The 21,211-nt window shown below is 35.0% G+C and overlaps 3 protein-coding genes and 1 pseudogene across 4 annotated transcripts; all 4 read right to left on the reverse strand.

Moving 5' to 3' along the window:
* Positions 1–488: 488 nt before the first annotated feature.
* LOC107769391 (glutathione S-transferase U17-like) lies at positions 489–5,797 on the reverse strand. Of its 2 annotated transcripts, none has more exons than XM_075248491.1 (3): positions 5,680–5,797; positions 1,549–4,200; positions 489–1,047 (listed from the first exon to the last, which is right to left on the reverse strand). In XM_075248491.1, exons 2-3 carry the CDS (start codon positions 1,753–1,755, stop codon positions 673–675), a joined length of 582 nt encoding a protein of 193 aa, XP_075104592.1. In that variant the 5' UTR covers positions 1,756–4,200; positions 5,680–5,797; the 3' UTR covers positions 489–672. The 2 variants fall into 2 exon arrangements, with proteins under 2 accessions (XP_075104592.1, XP_075104591.1); XM_075248490.1 differs by lacking the exon at positions 5,680–5,797 and adding an exon at positions 4,593–5,148.
* LOC107769390 (glutathione S-transferase U17-like) lies at positions 5,290–6,847 on the reverse strand (annotated as a pseudogene).
* Positions 6,848–10,659: 3,812 nt separating this feature from the next.
* Positions 10,660–12,548, reverse strand: LOC107769389 (glutathione S-transferase U17-like). Its single transcript, XM_016588597.2, has 2 exons — positions 11,826–12,548; positions 10,660–11,602 (listed from the first exon to the last, which is right to left on the reverse strand). The coding sequence occupies exons 1-2, from the start codon at positions 12,141–12,143 to the stop codon at positions 11,228–11,230; spliced, it is 693 nt and encodes a 230-aa protein (XP_016444083.1). The 5' UTR covers positions 12,144–12,548; the 3' UTR covers positions 10,660–11,227.
* Positions 12,549–12,689: 141 nt separating this feature from the next.
* On the reverse strand, positions 12,690–14,844 carry LOC107769388 (glutathione S-transferase U17). Its single transcript, XM_016588596.2, has 2 exons — positions 14,412–14,844; positions 12,690–13,253 (listed from the first exon to the last, which is right to left on the reverse strand). Exons 1-2 carry the CDS (start codon positions 14,727–14,729, stop codon positions 12,879–12,881), a joined length of 693 nt encoding a protein of 230 aa, XP_016444082.1. The 5' UTR covers positions 14,730–14,844; the 3' UTR covers positions 12,690–12,878.
* Between the last annotated feature and the right edge of the window lie 6,367 nt (positions 14,845–21,211).

The raw sequence follows: 21,211 nt of genomic DNA on the forward strand, positions 1-21,211 counted from the left end.
TATGATTGGCTTGCCCTAATAAGTGGGATTAGGCGCTATTACGACCGGTGGTGATTTTGGATCATGACAAGGATATAATTGTAGCTCGCAATATAACAATCACATGTACCTATAAAAACCGTATATATGGTAGGCTCCATAGATTTATGGTCTTATCAATCAGTAAGCTGTAATTTTATTGTCTCAAGTTCAAAATGAGTATAATTTTATTATTATTATTATTATTATTATTATTATTATTATTATTATTATTATTATTATCATTTATAAATTTTAAATCTTTTAAAACATATTTACTTGGTTCAAGTCATAAGCAATGAGTTCAACTGAAATAGCACATTCGCAAGTACAGAGATTTTTATATGTATACATTTTTCTTTTAAATATTTATAGGATTCTAAGTCAAAAACAATGAGTTTCTGCTGTAGTTACGCATATTTAGCTTTATAGTCTTGGTCTTTGTGAAGCCAACTAAACAAGTTCCTTCTTGAATGTCCAACAATAGGTACAAAAGGGGTGGGGGTGGGGGGTGAAGGAATCAAAGGCAAGAAGCAGCTAGAAAATTGTTTGCTTCTACTGCAAAGAAATTGTATATAGCATAATAGCTAAGATGCTTCATTAGACAATCTTTATTACCCAAAAAGAAAACGAACAAATAACAAACACCATGCTTTAGTTTGCATTAGCAGTTTCTCTTTTGGCCAAATGTAACTTAAGGATTTCAACAAGTTTCTCTGGCTCCAAAATGACATCTTTAACAGCTTTGTTTGCCAAGAATCTTTCAGCCCATTTAACCAAGCCAGGGGTCTTTGTTACATCAAATATTTCCACTCCTAACATTATCTTTATTGCCTTTGTCCAACCCAAAATGCACCCCAAAGCAATGTCTATGTAACCAATATTTTCTCCACCAAAGAAAGCTTTCTCCTTACTACACTTAACAAATGCCATCTCTAAAGGCACCAGTGCTTCTTTTAGTTTCTCTTGCACTTCTGCCTTTGCCTCCTCTCCTTGTGCTTTTCCAAGATCCGACATCAAAGGTAACCACTGCAAGTTAGTATTCATTAACTTGTGTTAGTCTATATGAAAGAGTCCAAGCAGGGGCAGATGCGCGAAGGGGTGACATCCAACACCACTTCATCATACATTTTTGCTAAATACACAATAAATTAAACAATATGCAAAGCAAATTAGTAGTGGCAATATAGAATGATACCATATGACAATTTATTGCTTCTTAGTCCATTGGTCAAGCGCATCATGTGCCCATTATAGAGGTCAGGGGTTCAAACCTCAACCTGTATATGTGTATTTTCAAAAGAAAGATATGATTATGCAGAATCGACCCCAAACCTCTTCTAGGATAAGATTCAACTAAATCAATGGGCAAAAGGCCCTTCATAAAAACTAAAGTTATAATGACGTCGTTATAGTGTATTACTAAATGTTGACACTACTTAGGAATATTTTTTTGGTGTATGTCACTAAATTAAAGTACAGAAAGATTTATTTTTGATAAAAAAAAGTAACAGTAGATGAAACAAATACCTTGTCATCAGCGTACGCAGCCCAAAATCTAGCAACAGCACGGTCGTGTGGATCAGAAGGTAGAATGGAGGGGCCATTAGTCCATGTCTCATCGATGTATTGGACGATGACTAGTGACTCAGAGATATGCTTGTCGCCGTGGATTAGGACTGGGATTTTCTTATGAACAGGGTTGGATTTAAGAAGAAGCTCACTTTTATTGGACATGTCCTCTTGAATAAACTCATAGTCCACAGACTTAATATTGAGGGCAATTTGAACTCGATTTGCAAATGGACTTGCCTGTGTACCTTAACAGTAGTTGCTGCCATGACTAAATTATTCTTGATAATTTACTTGGTGGCTGCAAATGTTAATGAAACATACAGCTAATCAAAGACTTATATGCACAGGCAACATTGCGATTTACGTTGATGGTGGTGTTTTCAATGTTAACTAATATTTAACTTGGCATATAGTGATAACATAGTGTATCGGTAATGGGCATAATACAGAAATAAATCCTCAAACTTTGCTTCTGCTGGCAAGTATGCCCTCCAACCTTGGGTGTGCACAAGTAGGCACTGTTATTCCCGCCAATATTGCTGTATTTGTAAATAATTCTGCAAAATATAAGTTAGCGTAATAAAACAGTAATTAATTCGAGCCCACTGAATTCACAGTGTTTCCTTAAGGAATTTAATCCCCTCCTAGTACCCAAGGTAATGGATTATTTCCTCCCAGGATAGAACGAATAACACACTGGTGTAGCGGTACTTCAAACCCCAGTGTTTCAGCGAACACAAAGTTCGGTAGCAAATCACACTTACAGTTGCTTTGTTTGAAGTTAAAAACAATGCAGAACGAAGGAGTAGAAACTCAGAAAATCGTATGGAAATGCTAAGAGGAAGGAGTGCAATGTATAACCAAATTTGTTGAGCGAATTGTGTGTTGTGTGTTGAGTGTCTTTCTTCAACATATGCTGCACATATATATAGCAGCCAGTATTGAAGAAGACCAAACGTCCACCCTCCATGGTGGAGCAAGCATTAGCTTGTTTGTGGAGCAAGCACATTCATGGTGGGAAGAGCATTAGGCGGTTGCCAAATGGTCAAATTGAAAAATATCCGTTACAAATGCGGATAGTCTTACGTTAATATTTACTATTAACAAATAAATTTGGTCCAAAAAATTAATCAATCCGAAGCCGTAGCCGTAGCCGAAGCCCAAGCCGAGCCGACCGAGCGACGACGACGACGGCGCGAGGCTTGCTTTCTTCTTAACTCTTTAAGAGCTACAAGAAGAGCAATTATATATATACCCACCAAAAATCTCTTCCTCTTCCAATATGGGACAATGTCTCATTGTCAAGAGAGGAAAACTTAAAATTTTACTCAAAAATTTCATTTTCCCTCCATTTCCCATTCATCCTCATTTTAAGACTATTTTATCTTAAAACAAAAAATTCAACAGGCACCTCAACTTGCCTCCACTTTGTCAGTTGAATATTCTAACTTACAAAATGATCGTCTAGACACCTCCCAAATTTATGTGCCATGTCAGCGCCACGTCAGCATTTGTATTTACGTGTTCAACTTCATACAAGTTGAGGTATCTGCTTGTGCACACTCAAATTTGGAGGGCATACTTGCTAGCTGAGGCAAAGTTTGATGGTCTGTTTATGTATTACTGATCTTTTAACTTGGCATATACTAATAACTTAGCATACGTAGAATACTAAGATGACATTGATATTTGTTGCGAAACAAGAAAGCAATAGATTGGAACTGGTTTCAGAAAATACTAAGATGACTTTGAAATGGTCACACAACATTGCAGGCATATGGCAAATGGAGCTTTTCTATAGAAACAAATATTAGAAATTATTAGTTTGAAATGGTCACACAACATTGCAGGCAATTGATCTACCTAGCATGGTGATAGTTTAAGTATAATCTACTTGCAAGTGCAGAAGATGAGCCATTCTTTACATATTTAATAACTGTAACTATTGCAAATGGGAATTAAAGAAAGTATATGATCACATTATTTCATTGAAGTCTTTCTAGGAATATTATAGTCCATAATACTTGGTTCCCTGTTGTGGTAAAGCAGAAATAAGGATGCATTATTCTCTGCATCTTAATCTGTTAAGTACTGGCAAAAGTAAATATGTGGTCCAATTGGAAGCATAGTTCCTCACTGAAGCTATTAGATAGTGGACTAAACAGATGGTATTTCCCTTTATAGTGGGAAGAATTTAGTGTAATTTTAGTTCTTAAATCATTAAAGCTATATGCAGCATATTATATGTATAGTGCAGATCAACATCTTGGAATTCAAACAAGGATAGTTTGTTTAGCTCACTAATAAGAACAAACTTCTTTTATTCTCAATTCTTTTAAACAAGATCTAGACCAAATTCTCCATGTCTATTGAGGGGCCTAAGACATACTTTACTTAATAAGCACAGGCAAAGAAATCAGCAAAATTATTAGTTTGAAGTAGCTTTCTTCATCCCCTGATACTTCCCATAAATTTCCACAAGTTTTTCAGGTTCTGAAGTAAAATCCTTTACAGCCTTGTCTGAGCAAAATCACTGTCATACCATTCAACCAGGCTAGGCGTCTTCGTTTCGTCTAGTATCTTCTTTTTAGCCATTATCTCTTCTGCCTTCATCCAACACAGTAAACTCCCAATATCAATGTCAAGGTAAACAATGTAATCAAGGTAAGGCCCTCATATAGATTTATGGTCTCATCAATCATAGATCTGTAGTTTTTTGTGTTGTCGAGTCCTCGGTGATCTTATATATTGCCAAAGAGGACTCAACTTTCCGGACAGTTAACTCGATTCTTAGCATTATCAGCCAATTATCAACAGATGACAAGGTTTTACTTTCTCTTTAGTTTGTGATTGCGATTGGATGTTAGCAACTTTGCGTATTCACAGAATTGTCAAAAAGTTAACTTTTGTTAGATCGAACTAAGTACTCTAAATACAACACTTTTTTTTTGAAGAAAAGATTCTCAACGAAATGCAACAGTAGTAAATGAAACCAATACCTTTTCATCAATGTAGGCAGCCCAAAACCTGGAAATGGCTCGGTCATGGGGATCGGAAGGTAGAATGGTGGGGCCATTAGTCCATGTCTCATCGATGTATTGGACGATGACTAGGGACTCAGAGATAGGCTTGTCGCCGTGAATGAGAACTGGGATTTTCTTATGAACAGGGTTGGATATAAGGAGAAGGTCACTTTTATTGGACATATCCTCTTGAATAAACTCATAGGCCACAGACTTAACATTAAGGGCAATTAGAACTCTACTTACAATTGGACTTGCCTGTATACCTAGAACCTAAACATTACTTGCTGCCATGAGTAAATGTTCTTGATAATTACTTATTTACTTGGTGGTTTTATATGAAATGAAGCTAACTGCTAATCAAGTATTTATATGCTTTGGCAACATAGCAATTTGCGCTGAGGTTGGTATAACTAATGCCAAATACTTGTTTAACTTGGCATATTCGAATAACTTAGCATAAGTAGAATACTAAGATGACTTTGTTTTTTTGTTTTCAAACAAGGAAGCAATTGATTTGGACTGTTTAGTACTAAGATGACTTTGACAAGGTCACACAGCATTGCTGGCCTATGGCATATGGTTTCATCAGATATAACATACAACGAAACGATTCTAACTACAAGACATATCATTTATTAATATGTAGGAATGTCAAACAAGGAGTGTTTGTTTCATTCATTAATAAGATCAAACTTCTTTTATTCTCAAATATTTTAAACAAGATCTAGGACCAAATCATCCCTTCCAACGGAGGGGACCTAAGACACCCTTTACTTAATAGGCACAGGCAAAGAAATCAGCAACATTATTTATTTGAAGTAACTTTCTTCAAATTATAATACTTCCGATAAACTTCGGCAAGTTTCTCAGGCTCTGGAATGAAATCCTTTACAATTTTGTCTGAGCAAAATCTCTCACCCCATTCTGCTAGGCTAGGCATCTTGGTTTCATCTAGTATCTTCATTTCATCCATTATCTCTTGTGCCTTTTACCCATCCTAGTAAACTCCCAAGAACAATGTCAAGGTAATCAATGCTATCGCCACCAAAGAAAGGTTTACCTTTGCTGATCTTGATATAAGCTTCCTCCAGCAGCTTATTCCCTTCAGATATTTTCTCCAGCACTGCTTCCTTTGCTTCCTTTCCTTCCGCTTTCCTAAACTCCAGTGCCAATGGAAACCACTGCAACCATAATCTTAGGATTTAATTGAGAATTCCAGTACACAAATTGATTTTCAAGAAACGGAAAGGGGAAAACCAAGAACAAACTTTGATGAACTTAACTATTAGTCCAATCGACATTTCAAGTTTGGTAAAGTTCAGCTACTTTAATGTGACAAGAAATAGTTCAGTGACGTTACTGTTATAGTTAGTAAAAGTCAGTGATTATTCGTGAAATATCATAGAGTTTAAATACGAGTCCAAACAAATTAAGAAGTTTTAAATTTAGGATGTGGTATCTAATAAGTATAAAATAAGTCTTACCTTTTCATCAATATAGGCTGCCCAAAACCGTGCTATAGCACGACCATAGGGATCAGAAGGAAGAATGGAGGGAGCACTCGGCCAAGCTTCATCGATGTACTGAATGATGACAAGGGACTCACAGATAGGCTTTTCATCATGGAATAAGACTGGGATTTTCTTGTAAACAGGGTTGGATTTGAGGAGCAGCTCACTTTTGGGTAACAAAGTTTCTTGTATAAACACAGGATCAATAGACTTTATTTTGAGGGCTATTTCAACCCGGTTCACGAAAGGGCTTGCCCATACTCCTAGTAGCTTTACATTACCTGCTGCCATGGCTAACTTCCTCGACAACTAATATTGAAGGAATGACTAATGAGCAGAATACATCACTCTTATAACAGATATCAGTCAGCATTTGATGCCTTTTGCACCTAAGTGCTTTCCAGTAAATTATGCCGGTTTGTCCTTGCTACCAAATAAACAATGTAGGTTGGCACAACATGTGGTACAAGGTTTTCATATTGATGTAAAATACCAACAACATTTTTGGCATCTTCTTCTTTGTAAAGGGATCTTATAGGCCATAAACTCAAAAAACTTCTTCAGCCGCTTTCTATATTGCTGCCTCTTCCGATTCCTCTGCCTTCATATGATAAACTATGCAAGATAAGAAACGACTAATCACCAAGAGAAAGAGAGAAGGAATCGAGGGTACCAAACTTCATGTTAAAATTCTTATTGGACTAGTGACTTTGCTTGGATCATACGCATTATTCTTCTCGTGGTCTCAACATCTCCACAACCTGATACATAAAGATACTTCAAATGGCTACAATATTCAATACTACACTTAAGATTTTTTATGGAATCAGAATCGTCCATTAGATAATCCAAATAATATCTCAAATTGATTTAGCTAACGGTCATAGATGCTGCCAAAATGTGAGGAGGGCGTGGGGTTTGTTTAACTTTTCAGTCTGTTAAGTTAGTTTTATCTTGTTGGAGAAATAGAGTACTACATTTCACAGATGTTGTAAAACATCATAGATGCATTTTTCACAAGTTGCAGAAGATGAGCCATTTTTCACATATTTTAAACTGTAGCAAGTGGGGGTTAAGAAAGACTATGATACATTATTCAATTGAAGCCTTCCTAGGAATTTTACCATTTGTACAGCCATTTTTTGGTAAGTATATTTTAAAACTGCTTCTATTGCAAATGGGGCCTATAAAGGACTACGATTACATTATGTCTTTCTAGGAGCAACTCACTTTTCTCAGACACACTTGAAGTAGCTTTCTTAATTCTTCTCCTGATACTTCCAATAAATTTCCACAAGTTTCTCAGGTCTGGATTGATATCCTCTACAACATTGTCTGAGCAAAATTCCTCATACCATTCTACTAGGCTAGGCATCTTGGTTTTGTCTAGTATCTTCATTTCAGCCATTATGTCTTCTGCTTTCACCCAACACAGGAAACTCCCTAGAATAATGTCAAGGTAACCAATGCTATCTCCACATAAAAAAAAGGTTTAGCTTTGCTGATCTTGATAAAAACTTCCTCCAGCAGCAAATCCTCTTCAGTTAGTTTCTCTAGCAGTGTTCCCCTTTGCCTCCTTTCCTTCTAAGGAAAATTCCAATATAAACAATGATTTCAAGAAGATGAAAGGGGAAAACAAGAGGAAACTTCGATAGACACTAACTTATGTACTAGTCCAAACAACATGTCAAGTTTTGTAACATGTGATGTGATATGAAACAAGTCCTTATTTAGGCTGCCCAAAACCCCGCTATGGCACCATCATAAGGATCAGAAGTGATAATAGAGGGACCATTCGGCCAAGCTTCATAGATGTACTGAAGGATGACAAGGGATTCACATATAGGCTTTTAATCGTGGATTAGGACTGAGATTTCCTCGTAAACAGGGTTGAATTTGAGGAGGAGCTCACTTTTTGTAATCAAATCCTCATGAAAATACTCCTACTCAAAAGACTTCATTTTGAGGGCTATTTGACCGGGTTCATGAAAGGACTTTCATATAATCCCAGAAGCTTTACATTATTTGCTGCCATTGCTAATGAGCAGAGAGTTGAGCACTCTTATTTTGAATTTCTTCAGTATTTGATGCTTCTTGATCATAAGTGCTATCTTGCAAAATATGCCAGTTTATCCCTGTTGCCAAATAAAAAATGTAGTTGAGAACAACATGTGGTACGAGGTTTTTAATTTGACTTAAAATAACCAAGAAGTTTTTTGGCATCTTTTTCTTCGTAAAGGCGTGTTATAGTCCATAAAACTCCAAAACTACATCCTTCTGTAACATCAGTTTAGTTTTTCTCTCATCTTTTTTTGTTGTTGTTCTCTTCTCCTACAGTTCCAGCATAATGCCACCACGAAGTTTGTAATTATGGCCAATATTTTGGCTAATGAAATCCATCTAACATAATCATAAGCATCTTTGCAAAGTGTAAACTTTGTTTTCAATATTCTTTGAGACCCAAAAATATTGCATTGTATAGTGGACATCATTTGCACAAGCTGTATATCTTTTTTTACACCTAAGAGGCCAAGACTTTTTTGCCTATAAAAGGGAAGGTCATTACTTCATTTTAGACACACCAACAAGACTTGAGTCTTCATTTCTTATTTTTATTTTCCTCCTTTAGTAAAAGTGTTTTGTATGAAAATTAGTGTTGGGAAGCACTTGTGTGAACCCCTTCTTTGGAGTGATCTTGTTTGGTTATTCTCTTAGGGTATTTGGGATTAATTAGAGTGTTTACTCTAATTTTGTACTCTCTTTTGTACTGTTATTGATATAGTAAAATTGCTCCTCTGCGCTAATGAACGTAGATAATTTGACCGAACCATATTAAATTTGTGTCTTCTTTATATGCTTTAATTGCCGTTGTTATCAACTTTCATTGTCTTTGTTATTGTCATTATACCGTTGTTTGGCTAAATTACACACTACCCGGGTTTCCGATCCTAACAAATTGGTATCAGAGCCGCCGGGTTAGTTTAAATAGCCAAAATGACTCTAACAAAGTCTTATGTTGAGAAATTTGACTGAAGTGCAAACTTCGAAATGTGACAATTAAAGATGGAAGTTATCCTAATTCAGGATGGCTTAGACTTGGCGTTGCAAGGAAAGGAGAAGAAGCCGGATAAAATGACGAACGAGGAGTTTGCCATCATAGATAAAAAGGCAAAATCAGGTATCATCTTAAATCTCTCAAATGAGGTTTTACGTGAAGTTTCTGTAAAAATCACAACCAAAGAGATACTATGCTTTATGCAAAGGATAATATCTCTTATAAGGATATTAAATATATCTTAAAATCAAAAGAGCAGATAGATAGTGATATTACTGGGGAAGCTAGTGGAACTCAAGCGAAAGTTGACTTGTTTGTTAGGGGAAAATCCGACTCTATATCCAGATACAATAATTTAGAGTGTCGTTATTGTCATAAGAAATGTCACATTATCTCTGAATGCTATAAACTAAAAAATAAAGAAAAGCATAAAGAAAGAAAAAATGAGCACAAAAATACTGACATCGCCGAAGCTAGTATAGCAACTGATGAGATTGAAGGAACTATATTTTTAGCAACTGAAACTAGTTTCAGATTAGACAATGAGTGAATTTTAGATTCCGGTTGTTCATATCATATGTGTCCTAGCAGGGACTTGTTTTCTACATATGATTCAGTTGCAGGCAGAGTTGTCCAACTGGGTAACTATGTTACTTGTAACGTTATTGGTAAAGATACAATTCGGATCAGAATGCACGATGGTGTGGTGAGAACTCTCACCGATGTTAGATATGTTCCTGAGTTGAAGAAAAATCTCATCTCTTGGACACTTTAGAATCCCTTGGGTGCAAATTCACTGGTGAAGGTGGAGTTCTAAAAACTTTTCAAGGTACTCTTGTGATCATGAAAGCACACAGATCTGGTTCGTTGTATACTTTATTGGGTTCCACTGTTATAGGTCCTACTACAGTTTCGGTATCAGACAACTTGTCTGATTTGATGGCATTAAATTTTGACATATGCCCATTGGGGCTTTAGCGGAGAAGTGGAGCAAACTTACTATATCAACCAAAATTAGGCCAAGGTGGAGATTTGTAATTATGGCCAATATTTTGGCTAATGGAGTTCATCTCACATAAGCATAAGCATCTTTGCAAAGTGTAGACTTTGTTGGCAATATTCTTTGGGACCCAAAAATATTGCATTGTGTAGTGGATATCATTTGTACAAGTTGTATTTCTTCCTTTACATATAAGATGCTAAGACTTTTTTGCCTATAAAAGGGAAGGCCATTAGTTCATTTTAGACACACCAACAAGACTTATTAGTGTTTTAGTACTTCTCTTTTAATCTTATCCTATGATAATCAAATATTTATGTTATTGCTATCTGCATAATGCTTTGGTGTTTGTACTTTGTAACTATAAAATTACCAAGATATTGTTCTGGGGCTTGATCAAGTTGTTCTACACATGTCAGTTCTAAAGAATAAAACACAATCTTATTCAGTAATGCATAGGAATAGCGATCATTTCCAATTTGTCGAATTAGATCTTGTAAAGCCTTTTGAATTGGCTGTGTTATTCAAGTACATTCATAGAAGCTAAGTTGCTCGGACATAGGTGTAGCTGTCCGACATGGATGCGGATCTAGAGGTCGGATCCTTTGAGATGTAAATTCTAAAATTCGTGGATACGGATCCTAGTGCGGATACGGGTGCAAAGATCCGGCTAAAAATAATTCAAAAAATAAAAATATAAAAAAATATTTCTAAATTATGATAAATGTTGGAGAATACTTATGTATAGCTTGTAAAGTGTGAATTTCTTTTTTATTCTCCTAGATAAGGTATGCTATTTTATTCAAATTTATCCTAATTTTGGTTTTGATTTCGGGAATTAAATTGTATATCGTCTCAAATTTTTTCGTCCGTCGTGGTCAAAGTATCCAAAATCGTTTGACCAGATCCGGTACGGATCCCATACCCACACCCATACTAGTGTCGTGTCGACACGGGTGCGGCACCTAAACTGCCATGTCGGAGCAACTTAGCATAGAAGCAGGATCAAGTTTCTACACATACTACTCCATTTAAAGTACCCTTAATTTGTGTTTGAGGCAGCTTTTAGTATCTCAAACTTCTTGAAACCTTCTGCAAGTTTCTCAGATTCTGGGATGAAATCCTTCACTGCTATGTCTGCAAAAAATCTTTCAGTCCATGCCACTAATTGAGGAATCTTGGTTTCATCAAATATTTTTGTGGAAGTCATAATCTCTTCAGCTTTAAGCCATCCCAATAAACTCCCAAGAACAATGTCAAGGTAACCAATGTTATCTCCACCAAAGAAAGATTTGCCTGTGCTACTATTGATGAAAGCTTCCTCTAGCAGCAATGTCCTTTCAACCAATTTGTCTCTCGCCGCTGCCTTTGCTTCTTCTCCTTCAGCCTTCCTATACTCTGCTGTTAAAGGAAGCCACTGCATACAACTTTCTTGATTTAGATGACAAGATAATTATCAACATGATCAGGAAAAAACTATACATCTGAACTCAAATAAGGACCTGCTTGCAACTTCACATCAAAATCTTTTGTAGCTTCAGCAGGAAAGTTATGAAGATAAAAACCTCTACTTGGACTCAAATAGCAAAAATCAAAAAGAAAAATAAGTAAAATAGGATGTTTGTAGAATAAATACCTACTTTTTCATCAATATAGGCTGCCCAAAACCGGGCAATGGAACGTTCATAAGGATCCGAAGGAAGGATGGAGGGGTTATTAGGCCAAGCTTCATTGATGTATTGCACGATGAGGAGAGACTCACAGATAGGCTTTTCAGCATGGAAGAGAACTGGGACTTTCTTACTAACAGGGTTTGATTTGAGAAGAAGCTCACTTTTCTTGAACGGATCCTCTTCAATGAATTCATGGTCGATGGACTTCAAGCTAAGAGCCATTTGAACCCGATTCACAAAAGGACATCCGTTTCTTCCTAGAAGCTTTACATTGCTGGTTGCCATAGCCAACTAATGAACTAGAAAGAAAAGCAATTTAACACAGAATTAAGCACTCGTTTTATGATGGTCTAATGGTCATAGACAGCATTGGAATCTACAATGTCGACCTCTTCAGATAAACAATGTAGGACTCAACAAGATTCTCTTTGCCGGCAAAAACAATATTAAGCACTATTGCAGACAAAGTAATCATAAAGATGGCAAGCTGTATCTCTATATGTGTCATGAATCTAGCCACTTTTTCAATTTTGGCCTATAGTTTCTCACAACATTAGCGAATCACAAGATGAGTGGTATCGGAATCTTCTATTATAGTTGGATAAAAACAAGCATTCTACAGACATAATGAAATCAGCATCACAAGAGTTAATTCATTCTCCTAGCTTAAAATGTGAGATGAAACCAAGTTAATGTTCTCTGCTGCTTAAGGCACCCCATCAGGATTTTCCATACATTTCTGCGCTGTTATTGTCAGTCAGTTCCTGAATTCAGTTCGGTATACACCATTTTTCAGTTTCAAAAACTGAAACAAACATCAAATAGGCACCATTTAGAATTAATCAACACATACTAGTTCTTGGCTTCACGTACTCATTTCTGAATAGTTAATTTATTACATATTTTAGATTCTTTCAAAGACCAAATGTTGTTCTCATATGTCATCTTAGCTAGAGATTGAAAATAGCTATCAACACCTGAAAGTCTAAACAAATCTTGAAAGAAGACAACCATACAATTTTAGCTAGATGCTTGGGCTCTAATTTTGGCCAGAATGAGCTTAGCAGCCTCAGCAAGCTTATCAGTTGCAGGCATGACATCTTTGACAGCACTATCTGCACAAAAATCTTCAGCCCATTTGTATAAACCTGGAGTCTTGGCTTCATCAAGCAGCTTTATGTTGTTCATTTTCTCAGTCACCCTCATCCAACCCAAGAAGCAGCCAAGGGCAATGTCCAAGTATCCGATTTTGTTTCCACCAAAGAACTTCTTGCCTTTGCTGCAATTCTTGAAGGCATCTTCCAATAACACCAGACCTTCCACCACCGGTTCCATTGCTGCCTTTTGTGCATCCTCCCCTTGGGCTGCCGCTATGCCACGCATCGCTGGAAACCACTGCAGCATCAATTAAAATGTCAGTACTACACTCAAGAATTCTAAGGAGATTTCCAAATTACAAAAATGTCAATTTGAGAATTGAACCTACCACCTAAAGCAATTATTAAGCCACCTTATTACTGCACTACAAACTTCCACATGTCAAACGAATTCAACAATATATATATGTAAAAAAGAGATTATTTTTTACCATATTTGTGCAGTACAATTACCCAATATAGGGGATTCAATTGAACCCCTTCCAATACATGTAGTTCCGCCCCAAAATACAATTGCAACTGATAAAGAAAACATGAACCCCACAAGGAATCCAATATTTTGCTTATCTAAATGAAATGCAAAGCATACTACTGTCTACTGCAAGTGTTCATCGTTTTTTCTCTCTTTTTCAAAATGTACCAAGTTGTTCATAAACCACTAACATATTTGATGCGACTAGTTTTTACTGCTTTTTCTCATTATACTGTGATTACTAATGCATTTTTGACAGTTAGAAATGAGCTGTGACAAGATTACAAATACGATATAAGTGTGATCCACAAAGGTATATATATTTTTTATTTCTCTTTTCACATTTTCTCTCTCCATTACACCATAGAGACAGAAAGCAAACAATTTAATAAGAGTATAGCTGGCTTTAGTCTTGTGTGTCTGTGTCTCGATATTAGTTTTCAGATGAAGAGATCTTAATTACTGAAAATGAAAAATTATTTGGCATAGAGAATTTTTTTTTCTTGTAGTTAAATTATTTTCTAGTGTTTGGTTACTTTTCTTCTCTAAGAAAAGAGATTCCATTGAAAGAGAAAAATGACAGGCATTTATGCACAGGAGATATTTTCCTCTACAGAATCCATAACTCTTACTTTGTTAAAAAAACAGATAGAGATGACTCTCAAGAATAGTTTCCAGTATAAAATAGTTCACATAAAAAACATTATCCTCGCTGAACACACCTAAAAGTAATTATGACAGGCTAAAATGGATATACAAAATATTTACTGCATTTTTGGAAGTCATTATCATGTTAATTGCTCAAGAGTCGTGATTAACAACCTAAGAGTCCACAAGATACCTACATTATAGATGTTATTATCATGTTAATTGTTCAACAGTCACAACTATTACACACACATAAAGATGGAAAATTGAGCACACCTTATCGTCGATATAAGTGGCCCAAAAGCGAGCAATAGCACGATCATAAGGATCAGAAGGGAGAATAGAGGGACCAGAATTCCAAACTTCATCAATATACTGAACAATAATGAGAGATTCAGAAATGGGCTTTCCGTCATGAATTAGAACTGGGATTTTCTTGTAAACTGGGTTTGATTTAAGGAGAAGTTCACTTTTAGAACCAAATTGTTCCTCCAAAATATCATAGGCCACAGATTTGATGTTAAGAGCAATACGGGGCCTCATAACATATGGACTAGGCCATGCTCCTAATACTTTCACATCATTTCCAGCCATGATATATCAAAGCAAAATATCAGAAACAGAAGAGATTCAGTTGAATGAGAGGAAATAAAGAAGCTAAGGTAAAGGTGATGTTTCTCAAGTGTTTGGAGATATAAATAGTGGTGGGGGCAATGGCAAAGGGAAGATGAGAAATTAAAGTCTTTAGCTTGTTTGGATGGTTCTTATTTGTATTTTTGTGTTGTATTGTTACCTTAACTATAATGTTTATTTTGATTGTTACTTAAATTTTATTGTATCTTTAAACATGTCGTTACGTAACAATGAAAAGTGTCACTTTATGGAACGATCGATTGGGTGTGGTCGCATCGTTAGCTTATTTTTTTCTGTCATCTTGTCGTTCCTTATTAGTAAATAATTCTATTTTATCGTTCACCCTTCCTATTTATATAACAATTATATCTCGTATCTTACTTTTCCTTTATAATATTGTAAGTTTATTCTTCATATTGTTGGTATATGACATCCTGAAATAATGACAAACAATACAATATATCCAAACATTATATACATCAAAATGATATAGTATAATACTATACGATACATTAGGAAACGATACATAACCACCAGTGACGTACGCAGTATTTTTCATAAGCTGTGTCACGATTTTAAACAGTAAATAAATAATAATTCACTATAACAACATATTAAAAAAATATAATTTGAATTATTTTTATAAAACACAACTCAAGTATATTACAAGATATGAATTTTTATTATTTGAAATGTATTTAACATAACCTCATTAGAAATAATACTAAATACTTTTTGATATATAGAACACTAAGTAATCACACAAATTAGCCATTCACACGATTCTACAAATTGTTCTTAATCAATTTCAATGCTGAGAAAGAAGATAAAAAAAAAAGTAGCCAACTTATAGTACAAGTCATATAAATTTTTGTTGAATAAAATATGCAAATGTGACTCTTGATCCATTGAGCTACACAACTATGCTTGTTAAATGATGCCACTCTAATAAAGTTATCTACCTTTTCCTAATGGATTTTAATTATATAATCTTATTTAGTAAAAAATTTCGATCAAACGGTGTCACGTGACACCGCTTGAGCTAAGATAAATCCGCCTATGTTAACAACCATCCAAACAAGCCGTAAAGTATGGTGTGAATAGTTGATTGTGAAGTTGGTACTGTGTGTGGGTAATTAGAACAATATTAAGAGGTGCAGTAGGAGGTAAAACCGTAAAAGTTAGGAGAGCCCTTTATAGTTTCTCGAAATTAAGTGCAATATTGTTTCTCTATTTATTGTTATATTCTGTCTGACCATTCAAAATTGCCGACAGTACTTTACTACTTTTCCTAATGTCTCCATTTACCCAAGTTCTCACTTGGATGAGTAACATGTGTCTCATCTTAATATCAATAGTTTAAATCTAATTAATTAAAGCAAACTCTTAACCATAGTTAGATAATAAATTTTCTCATTAATTTCTTCCAAAAGATTTGGTAATCTCACAATTGGTAGCAACAAATTTCCATATTTTTGTAAATGCTTTTCCAAATATTTGGCTGTCGTATTGGAGATCACTATTTTATTTTCCTTCATTTTCCAAATGCTTATTATTTTAGTCTCACGGACTCATTTTAAATTTAGAGAAACAGTATGCTAAACTTGCATTTTTTCAGCTTCTCACAAATAAATATTTAAATCTCTCCAATGTTTCTGGAAAAAGGAATATAAACAATTGACATCTAAAGCACTTATACGAATTTAATGAGCGCAACAATTAGTAACTTTCTTTTCGTATATGTCGTTAAAGTTAAAAGAGATATATTCATTGGTTCTTGTCATCTACCACCACGGTTAGTGGCGCAACCACCGTACAAGGATCAAGGGAAAAGAAAGCGTATAATAATTGATGATATATGCTTTTTAAATAATTTGTTAGCATTAGATTGTGATTAATTTATACTATGTATTTTTCCTTTTTCCAATTATGCAGACATGCAATTTATTTTGTTGAAGAAAACCTGCTCCAGAATTGTGAGATTACTGCCAAGTATTTGGAAAAACATTTACGGAAAAGAAGGAAATTTGTAGCTACAATTGTGGGCTTGCCAATTTGTTTGGGAGTAATATATGGGAGAATCTATTATCTAACTATGGTTAAGAGCTTGCTTTAATTAATTAGATTTAAATCATTGATATTAAAATAAGACACATGTCACTCATCGATGTGAGAACTTAGGCAAATGGAGACATGAAAATGGAGAGGAGTTGGATCCTAACTAAAAAGTCTATTTCCTATTTGGCCAGCGAGATTATTATCATTATTCGAATTTTAATAATGATAAAAATGTTAAGTGACTTTTTCGTTAGCCTAAATTTTTGGCGACGAAATTTATCAGGAGAGTTGTATTCTTAGTGATCAATAGAGAGAAAATTATTATTCCTAAATAATTTTTTTCATTTGTCAAAATTTTAATAAGTAAAGTTACGGGATACTAGAAAGCAGAGGTGGATATAATGTAAAGGTATGTTCAATTGTACTCAATATTTTTTGATACATAATATAAATAATACGTATGTAAAAAGTCAATAAACTTTTAAAAGACTTACATTATAAACCTAATTTTAAAAGTATAATAGGTTCATTGATTAAAAAAATCTAAAGTAAACTCATTAAATTAAAATTTTAAATTTGCCTCAGTTTGAAAATAGTATATGTACTTAATAAAATAGTCGAGATATACGGAACCACAACTATATAAGAAAAAGATATTTTCTCCGTCGTAATTTATGTGATACTTTTTTTATTAGTCGGTCCCCCAAAAAATTATTACCTTTCTTTTAGAAATAATTTATACTTTATTTTAAATTATATTTAAAAGTTTTTATTTTTTTAATTTGGTAGCGAATTAAATACCGCCACATCTGGGATGGAAGGAATACAAGCAAATGGAGGTTGTTAAGCTTCATGGCCAAGAACTGACCACGTTAGCGTTAAAACTTCTTCCCCTGTGATTTTTTTCTAGAAGAAGTGGGACCTGAATATATCACAGTTAAGTTGATGACAGTTTGTAATTCTATATTTAAAACTATATTGGAATTAATACATTTAATAATTTTCTGAAGAATAATTTATTCCAGTCGCATCTTGCTCAAAAGAATAGATAAATTAACTTTCATAAAATAGATATATTGTGCTCAATAAAATTGAATCTTGGATATATCAAAAGAACATAAAACGAAAGAGTTTGGCACGGCCACACGAAAATACTTATTCATTTTTAGTGTTCACATCAAACCAATCAACTAAACCAAAAGAATCAAAACTCTAAGGGGTCGTTTGGTTTGAATATATGTTATGTTGGGATAAGTTATACTAGGATCAGTTTTATCCATTGTTTGGTATGTTATATTAAAAATAATATCTGCATAATTTTTAAGAAGAAGATATAAGTTAACCCGGCACTAATCACCCCATTCCCTACAAGGTATAAGTTATCCTGGTATTAATTTTAATCGCGGGATAACTTATCACAGGTTTACTAACCAAACAAAGTATTAAGGTGGTGTTAAATTTTTATCCCATCACTATTTATACTTATACCTCATACCAAACGACCCCTAAGTGAGAATATATATCTAATCATGATTAAGTAGCAAAACACTTAAAATAAATTATGTATCTTGCGTTTATTTGTTTGGTGCAAATATGGGTGTGAGTAAGTTTTCTCCGATCACACAAGGAACCGTGAAAGACTACCATTCATGGCCTAATTAATTTCAATGTAAAATTTGCATGTGGCGCTCAGTTTTGCGCCACCCATTGAATTTGTACCCACTTTTCAAATTTTTTTAATTGATATCTAATTTTTAGGTAACTTCACATACATACATTTTTCTTGTGATGACCTGATAGGTCATTTATAGTTTTATCCTTTATTTATGTGTTTCGAGACCTCGAATAGCTCTGTTTAGCCTTTCTCGATTTGCGTGCGCAGTCCATTTCTTTTTTCAATAAAAAACTTATGTAAAAAATTGATATAAATGTGAAATCTTGCCTTAAAATTTATTTGAGTTGACTACGGTCGATATTTTGTGTAAATGGACCCGGATAAATATTTTGACGGTCCCGATGGGTCCGTATCGTGATTTGGGACTCGAGTGTATGCCTGGAATCGAATTCGAAAGTCCCTAACTTGATTTAACATAATTTGTTAAAAAATAGTAAATTGAAGGTTTAAAGAATTTTTAGGTTTGATCTTAGGTTGACTTTGTTGCTATCGGGTTCGGATTCCGGTTCCGGAACTTGGTATAGGTTCATTTTAGTATTTATGACTTGTCTGATTCAGACGCCCGGTTATGAAATTGCATGTTCTTAAGTCTCTTAGAAAATATCATTTATTTTAATGTCTGATTCGTGGTTCTAGGTGTTATTTTGGTATTTTGATTGTGCGAGCGAGTTCGTATGATGTTATTACACTTGTGTGCATGTTTGGTTTGGAGCCCGAGGGGCTCGGGTGAGTTTCGGATAGGCTATGGATGATTTTGAACTTAGAAGAATGCTGGTTTTTGAGGTCTGCTGATGTCTGGTGCATCCTTTTTCGCGATTGCGAAGCTACTCTCGTAATCGCAAAAAGTAACATGGACTGGGGGTGGATTTACCCTACGCGAACACGGGGAATAGGTCGCGAACACGAAGTTTTGGGGGGCTTACCCTTCGTGAACGCGAAGGTTTGTGGGGTTCTGGGGGAGTTGGGCAGGTCACTTTATACGAACGCGAAGGCAAGGGGGGCTAAGCCTTCATGAACGCGAAGAGGTGACCGCGATCGCGATCGCGATGGCCTTTTTGCTTGTGCTCTTCGCGAACATGTCAGGTGCTTCGCGAACGCGAAGAACACCCGATGCCCAGATTTTAAAACTTCCAAAAATTGAGATTTCACCTATTTTTCACCATCTTCTCATTAGAGCTCGGCCTAAAGGTAATTTTGAAGAGAAATTTTATCACCATTTCATAGGTTAGTATACTTTAACTCGTTTGCTTCCATTTCCATCAACAACCATTAATTTCTAACCTTAATCTATGCTCTTTCATGGTAGAAAAATTTGGGAATTGGGAAGAATCAGGAGTTTTTGTAAAATTGAGATTTAGACCTCAAATTGATGTCGGATTTCGAAACTAATTGCATAATCGGGCTCAAGGGTGAATGGGTAATTGGAGTTAATCCGAATTTCGGGTTTTGACCAAGCGAGCCCGGGTTTGACTTTTGTTGACTTTTGGGAAAAGTGTAAATATCTTAACTTTATGTATTGTAATTAATTTCTCTAGCATTGTTTGTTGATATTAAGTCGATTTTGGTTAGATTCGGTTGGTTTGGAGGCGAATTTTAGAGGAAAGGCCCAAGTTGAGCTTTGATTTGCTTGCGGAGCGAGGTAAGTGTTGGGTTTAATCTTGATTTGAGGGAATTAGAAACCCTTGAGCTATGTGTTATGTGATTTACATATGTAGCGGCATATATGCGAGGTGACAAGTGTATATACGTTGTCAAAGTAGTTATTTTTATGCTTTCCCGTATTTCATTAATTATCTCATTCCATGTCTTAACTGTTACATGTCTTAATTGCTTTCTATGTCGTAACTTGTTACTTGTTATCAATTTACTCTTATATTGAAATGTTCGTTTCTTTCATGACTCCATGATTAATTGCTACTTTCCTTACCTGTCTTACTTGTATACTTTAATTGTCATATAATTGGCTAAGCTTGTCTTGTTGCCTCGTATTAATTGTAGCATTCCTTGTTTTGGTACGGGGTTCCTTTATGACTTTGCTTTCATATTCTTTACTCGTAAAGATTCTTGTGAATTGAGTTGTTGATTTGATTATATTTAATAATTTTGTTTTATGGATGGGGTTGTACGTCACAACGGGTAGAATAAGGGATGATTGATATTGATATGGTGAGATCGGGTTACACGACGCAATATATTGTATATGTGATTTTGATATGGTGAATTAAGGGAGGATTATGATACTGATTCTGATTATACGGTGGGATCGGGTTGCACGCCGCAACGAATTTTATATGTGATTCTGATATGGTGAAATAAGAGAGGATTATGATATTGATTCTGATTATATAGCGGGATCGGGTTGCATGCTGCAACGGATTTTACATATTATTCTTGATATTGATATGGTGAAATAAGGAAGGATTGTGTTTGTACAGTGTGATCGGATTGTATGCCGCAACTGATTGTGTGTTATGTATTCACTGTTGCATTGTGTTAGTTTTCAATGTTTTCATACGAGATTCCGAGGACTAATGTTTATGGTTTTACTGATTTCGAGGATCGAGTTTATTTCATAAGTTAACTGCCTTACTTTTTCTGTTATTATTATTATACTGAGTACAAGTTATTGTAAGCGACCCGCTTTAGCCTCGTCACTATTTCGTTGAGGTTAGACTCGGCACTTACATAGTACATGGGGTCGGTTATACTC

The sequence above is a fragment of the Nicotiana tabacum genome, chromosome 24 (assembly GCF_000715075.1).
Source record: "Nicotiana tabacum cultivar K326 chromosome 24, ASM71507v2, whole genome shotgun sequence".
Classification (NCBI taxonomy): domain Eukaryota; kingdom Viridiplantae; phylum Streptophyta; class Magnoliopsida; order Solanales; family Solanaceae; genus Nicotiana; species Nicotiana tabacum.

Excerpts from the sequence above, each read along its gene's own strand:
- LOC107769391 (XM_075248491.1), bottom strand. The coding sequence starts at position 1,755 with ATGTCCAATAAAAGTGAGCTTCTTCTTAAATCCAACCCTGTTCATAAG. Across the intron at positions 1,048-1,548 it reads CTGCGTACGCTGATGACAAG|TGGTTACCTTTGATGTCGGA; the intron begins GTATTTGTTTCA and ends ACTAACTTGCAG.
- LOC107769389 (XM_016588597.2), bottom strand. The coding sequence starts at position 12,143 with ATGGCAACCAGCAATGTAAAGCTTCTAGGAAGAAACGGATGTCCTTTT. Across the intron at positions 11,603-11,825 it reads CAGCCTATATTGATGAAAAA|TGGCTTCCTTTAACAGCAGA; the intron begins GTAGGTATTTAT and ends AGTTGTATGCAG.
- LOC107769388 (XM_016588596.2), bottom strand. The coding sequence starts at position 14,729 with ATGGCTGGAAATGATGTGAAAGTATTAGGAGCATGGCCTAGTCCATAT. Across the intron at positions 13,254-14,411 it reads CCACTTATATCGACGATAAG|TGGTTTCCAGCGATGCGTGG; the intron begins GTGTGCTCAATT and ends TTGATGCTGCAG.